Source organism: Setaria viridis, chromosome 3, assembly GCF_005286985.2.
Source record: "Setaria viridis chromosome 3, Setaria_viridis_v4.0, whole genome shotgun sequence".
Classification (NCBI taxonomy): domain Eukaryota; kingdom Viridiplantae; phylum Streptophyta; class Magnoliopsida; order Poales; family Poaceae; genus Setaria; species Setaria viridis.
Genome location: NC_048265.2, coordinates 14299263 through 14305679, shown reverse-complemented (window position 1 = coordinate 14305679; position 6417 = coordinate 14299263). Strand labels below are relative to the sequence as shown.

Genomic DNA, 6417 nt, shown 5'->3' with positions numbered 1-6417 from the left:
TCGTGGTCAAGATCAGCGGATCTAGACTTTAGACTAGTAAATTTCTTTTATGCGCGTGAGCCTCAGATGGTTGCGCGGGAGACACGGTTTTAGACTGGTTCGGGCAAGAGAGGCCCTACGTCCAGTGTCGAGGATGCTCGTGTTGCCCACGCGGGGGTTCTGTAGTAGGGGGTTACAGATTGGCGAGAGAGGGACAGGTCCCAAGTCTCTTTTGTTTTGGTGCCCTCCTCCCCAGCGGTAGTGTACAATTGTGTACTAGAGAAGAGGCTGGATGATCGATCTTGGATACCCCTCCTCCGGCTCTAGGTTCCTCCTTTTATACCGCAAGGGGCCGGCCGGAGTTACAATTGGGATCGGGTAAAAGGTCTGTAAGGGTAAAGAGTAAGATGGTAAAAAAGTACGACAGGGAGGAGGGGAGAGGTCTTTAGGCGCCCGATGTCCTGCCGACCCTAAACGCGTGCCGTCGTGCATGCCGGAGGAGACGGTCGCTGGACGCCAAGTGTTGCTGCTCCCGTAGGTAGCTCCTTCGATGTTCGTAGGTGCCAGGTTAGGTCATGATGAGGGGGTTTCGTCGTCACCTTGCCGTCCGTTAGGGAGGACGGTGGATACCGCTGCTCCGGCGATGGCTTGTAGAGAGGGGGAGCTTCACTCCTGTGCCGCCGTTTGCGCGGGGCCCGAGGGCGTGCGGGACCCGAGGACGGGGCTGCTCCCTCCTTTGCTCCGGTCGCCGCAGGTCATGAGTACTCTGCGACGAACAGGAGCCGGCCGCCGGTACTGTAGCTCGCACAGGACGGTCGTGCACGGGTACTTGCGCCGGGTTGCGTGAGGGGCGCGGTCGCCCTGCGCTCTGCCATCTCTGCGGTGCATTTATGGTGAGGCCGATGAGGGGACCCACAGGATTTGTCTTGTCTAGGCGGACCGCATCCGAGAGGGTTCCGGGACTTGTGGGCCCCAGTGCGCCCGACTCCTTTGCTCGGGGTCGGACGAGGCGGAACTTTCGTGGCACAGGGTCGGACGCCCCCGACCCTGGGGTCGTGGTCGGGCGAGGCCGAAAACTTTGCGGAGGGGGGTCGGGCGTCCCCGATCCTGGCGCTTGGGTCGGGCGAGGCGGAGAGTTGATCATGCTTTGGTGGGCCTGGGCCTTCATGTTTGTTTCTTTAAGCAGCGTATTAGGGGGTCGTTAATATTTCCCCCCAACAGTTTTGGAATAGGCTTTGGGTAAGAATAGATGCTAGGTTGTGGGAGAGGATTTCAAGGCTAGAAAACTTGTACGAGAGGCTCAGCTTCGACCCTACAGTAGTAGGAGCTGGTCAAGTTTCCTTATCTTGGGTCGGGGTGGAACTTGAGAGCTTGTACGACAGTTGGTCTATCCTGGTACTAGGGGATAGTACACATGACTATAGACGCAATCGGGCAAGATCAAGTGGAATAGAAGCTGGAGAGCTTGTACAACAAACACCACTTCGACCTGCCCCAATGCTAGGGGGTAGCACACATGGCAATGGGTGGGGCTGGTACAAGATCAGGCAGATGCGTGGTAGTGATAGGGGTTAGCAGCAATAATAGGGTAGCGAGGAACAATCAGCTGAGTGATGTTATAGTCGCGGGTAATAGTGGCTAAAGGCCGTATGGCACACTCGACTTCGACCCGGCCCCGCACCTAGAGGTTAGGGCACGGCGACAGGTGGAAGCGGTGCGGCATTTTTCCTTAAAAAAAAGTTGGGATTCTAAGACCTGAGTGATATTTGGTGTACACCTAATAGGGCTTTTCTATTATATGAGAGAATGGTAATTTGGAAAGGAGGCTATATGGGATGAACTATAGAAAATAAATACATGGATGGGCTTATAATATTTTGTAGTATTTTTGGAGAATTTTGGGGAACTTTTGGAACAGGGAAGTTCTCTAAGTAAAAGTCTGTGTGCACTTACTGGGTGCGCGTAGCATTTTTGAAGAGCCGGAATGGGACGCCAGGCGTACTGTGCCGTGCGCCGGGCCTACGAGCTGGTGGACCCAGCGTCGCGCGGGTCCGTGGTCCACTGGACCAGGACCAAGGAGGGCCAGGCGGGGGTGTGACGGAGGGAGGGGGTAACGCCGTCACCCCCGGGTGGGACCCGCTTGGCGGCATGGGAGGGAGCGGGTGGACGGAGGGACGTCGGGGGCAAACGGCGCCCCGGTCGTCTTCCACCTCTCGCCTACCCGCCATGGGAGGAGCGCGGATGAGCTCGGGAGCTCCCCGATCTTGGAGCTCCGGCCACCCCGAGTCAAGCTGAGGGCATGGGGAGCAAAAGGAGAACGCGGGCGACCGATTCTGATGATTGGGGAGGGACAGGGAGATTGGAGAGGCGCGGCCACCAGGGGATGATGGCGTTGCCCGCCTCGGGGATGTGGAGCTCCGGTGAAGGGGTAGCGCTCTATTTATAGGCGCGGGGAAGAGCGGTGCGGCCCCCACGTCGCATCGGGAGGATGAGGATGACCGGTTGCCGTAGCGACGAAGAAAGGGAGAGGGGGAACGTACGGCTGCCGATGGGGATAAGGATGGCCGGCAGCATCAATGGTGGCCGGGGTGAGGTGGCGGAGAGGATAAGGAGAGGGGGCGGGTTCCTTGGGGGCTAAGGCGACGAGGGGAGGGTGCACTGGCGCAGGCGCAGGGCGTAGCAGCGCGGCAGTGCGGCGGTGTGGCCGTGTGGCGCGGCAGGAGTGGTGAACGTGGGAGAGAGAGGGAGGGAGGGAAGGGAGAGGAGGGGATGTGGCCGGCTAGGCGGCGCCGAGCGCGGTGGCGCAGTAAATCCGGCGTGCGGCAGCACCGGAGGATCCACATGCCGGCGGCGGCGGCGCTACACGGGGGCGACGGGGGATTAGGCGCCGGAGCGGCAGCGGCGCTAGCGCGGTTGGTGAGGTGGCTTGTGGCCAAGGATAAGGCAAAGGGGGTGCGCACCTGGGACGGCGGCGTCGGGCGCGGTGGCGCGGGACGGCGTGCGACGGTGGGGAGGGAGCGGGTGCCGGCAGCGGCGGCGCGCGATGGCAGGGCATAGGGGTGGGCAAGGGGGCCTGTACCGGGCGCGGCGGCACGGTAGCAACATGGTGGTGGCGCGGCGGCGGCGTTCGGCGGCGGAGGGTCGCGGCGGCGCTGCGCGGCAGAGCCGGGGGGGATTGGGTGTGTAGGCGGGCTGGGCCAGCTCAGGCGTGGGAGGAGGTTGAGCGAGATGGGCTAAAAGAGTAGGTGGATCGATTGGGAGGTTGGCGGCCATGGAGATTGAGAGAATATGTGGGATGTTACAAAAGTGGAGCGTCGTCGACCACGGCAAAACAATCTGGCCAAGCATACAAGGGCAAGGTGAGACTTCGGCTGCGGCACATCGATCAGTTGCAAATCAAGCAAAAATCGAACACCGTCACTCAGGGCACGGTGACGATCGGAGAATCACAAGGTGACGGCAGATAGATACAGAAACGGTCAGGCCATGGCCACCCTTGCGCGCTGACTGCTGACCTAAGAAGATTGAGGTCGTCATATATCCCTCGCTAACAACCGGGACAAGATACCGAGCCTCCGGCCGGATAGATCAAAGCAGTTTAGCGAACTAGGGAGGGAGCTAGGTCCAGATTAGCGAAGCTGAGGTGATGGCGTGGTAAACTTTTGTAAGAGGAGCAAGGATAAGAATAGATTTGTGATAAATTGAGCGGAAGTCTCAACAGACAAAAAAAAGTATCCATAGACTTTGGTTTGTTTTCATCTTAAGTACATGAAAATCTACTCGCTCAGCAGGTTGAAAATCTTAAGTATTGATGACATGACAAATACAGACACGTCTTGAAGTGAAGTGCTCCCGTGCTCCACCCGCCAAAAATACGTTAAATAGTGCAAATGCTGGAGTGACATGCCGGCGCACGATTGTTGTCATTCGTGCACAGAAGAATGAGCACGTGTTTGTATATATGGACATGGCGTCCTGTTTGTGGGAGGATAACTAGAAGAAGGGCACAAGTATAGGATCTGGAATGAACAAGACTTTTCACATGTGGTAGTTACTACAATGGAGGTGAGCACCTTTTTTAACTGACCTATAGAAGATTTGCATGTTATATTAATTAGAAGAAAAAAATACTAGACAAATAAAATTACAAATGCAAGCTCAACAGCACAATAACTGCTGTTTTTAAGTTCATTGGTCTGTACCTCCGCAACATGCAAAATGGTGAAGTTATCTGAATTCTTTTAAATTTATACAAAACCCATTGTTTATTATGTTTTAGAAATCTTTTGATTTTTTAATGAGCCAAAAAAATACAAAAAATAGTTAATGTAAAATACTTAATATGCAAATATACACATAAACAGTTTTAAATGTTTACCTATTTAAACATTTAAAATGTAATCTATCCGCGCTATTTGCGCGGCCCCTGCTAGTTTCTTTTACTAGATAAGAGTATTGTAAAACCCAATCTTTGTGGAGTACAAGGCAGAACGGAGTGTCCAGGATGATCCACTAAAACGAGACATATCTCATTACATCAAGCTTCAAGCTTAGACATATCGACGCCAACATCGTTTCAAATCGAGCATCGGGCTCTGAATTTGAGAAACATCGGGCTCCTGCCCTGCAATCTTGCAATGTCTGAACTACTTGCGCAGAAACGTATTTGCGGTTCAGGACTCTACAGTCCGGTACATTTCACCGTACTTTCGAACTCGCGATTAACACGGACAGGCAGTGCTTATCTGGATTAGTTATAGTACAGTAGATCGTTACATCACCTCCAGCTTTATCTGTAACAAAAAAAAAGTTTACATATTTTATGTGCTTCGGATGAACAGGACTGCCGACTCCAAGCAGGCGCTTCATCGTCGTACAGACAAAAGAAACTAGAGACAGAGCCTCACACTCCTCGGCTCGTTTTAATCAATCAATCAGAAGCATAGGTAGAGGATAAGAGTCCAATCTTATTACAGGAAATGTCTGAATGCTTTATCTCGACGCTGTTAGCACTATAAATTGAAGGACAAACCCACATCGTCATCCACAACAATCACGCAAAGCGCCATAGAATCTTCCTAGCTCCCAAGTCCCAACTTCCAAGACCTCCAATTCCATCACCAAGAGAAGAGATGGCGTCGCCCAAGCTCGTCGCCCTGTTCCTCGCCTTCACCGTGGCGGCGGCGGCGCTGCAGCCCTCGGAAGCGGCGAGGGTCCAAGCCCAGCAAGGATCCAAGCCGGCGTCCACAAGCCTCGAAGCAGAGAAGGTGGCCGCCCAAGCTGACGGTGGCGTGCCAAGTGCGCCGACCCTGCCCGGCGTCGCTGCCGGCCAGCTCCCTCCGGGGCTGCTGCCCGCCATCCTCGGCCTGCTCTTCCCGCCGCTGGGCAGCATCATCGGCATGATCCAGCCGCTGCTGCCGCCGCCGGGGTCTCCACCCCAGCAAGGCGGCGTCCTGGGCGGCATCTTGCCAAGGACCTCGCCTTCGCCGCCGGCACCGGCGGAGTGCATGACGCCGCTATCGGCCATGATGCCGTGCACGGACTATCTCACCAACATGACCGTGCTGACGCCCCCCGGCGAGTGCTGCGACGGGCTCAAGACCATCATCAGGGACGCGCCCATCTGCCTCTGCCACGGCATGAACGGCGGCCTGAACCAGTTCCTCCCAAAGCCCGTCGACCCCCTCCGCATGAACGTCCTCCCGCTCGCCTGCGGCACCGTGCTGCCGATCCAAACCCTTTTCATGTGCAACTGTAAGTTACCGTAACATCTTGCATTGTTGTTTAATTTTCAACAGATTCTATATGTCCTTGCAAGGAGATAACGATCGATTGACCTGATGATATGCGTGTGTATTTGACAGCAAACCAGGTGCCGCCGATAATGCCGCCGATGACGCCTGCTACACCGTAGATAGTTTCGTCGAGATTATCTGCTGATACTCCAGCTAGTTTGTCTTCTTAGTTTTAAGATGGTTTAGAAATTGAAGTCATCGTGGATACTAGAGAGTAGATGGTATGAAGTCAAGTTAGTGCAGAGTGCAGTCGTGTAACAGCTCAGTTTCTTGCATCATATGTACATGATGATGCATCAGTGGATTGGATGGTAAAGGAATTTCTGCCTTAACGTTACCTCGATGTCTTGATCGTATGTAATGTAAGTGCATACGGCCGGTTACTATTTCCGTCCAGAGAATCAATACAATAATACCACTGAAAAATGAAAAATCAGCATAGGACAGTGTTTTCATCTTTTCTTCCAGCAGATTCTGAGAACAATCCGTTCTCCTTTGAAATTACTCCTCCTGTTCCAAGACGTAATTCGTTTCATTAGTTTTGACATATATCAAAATCTCTAATTTTAATCAAGTTAACTGAAAAATACACTGGTATGTATCTATAAAATTAAATTAGTCGCATTACATCCGTTAATAAATT

The 6417-nt window shown here is 53.8% G+C and overlaps 1 protein-coding gene across 1 annotated transcript; it reads left to right on the top strand.

Annotated features, from left to right (window-relative positions):
* Window positions 1-4821: 4821 nt before the first annotated feature.
* LOC117850423 (uncharacterized) lies at window positions 4822-6164 on the top strand. The gene is made up of 2 exons (XM_034732251.2): window positions 4822-5733; window positions 5844-6164. The coding sequence occupies exons 1-2, from the start codon at window positions 5112-5114 to the stop codon at window positions 5891-5893; spliced, it is 672 nt and encodes a 223-aa protein (XP_034588142.1). The 5' UTR covers window positions 4822-5111; the 3' UTR covers window positions 5894-6164.
* The last annotated feature ends 253 nt before the right edge of the window (window positions 6165-6417 follow it).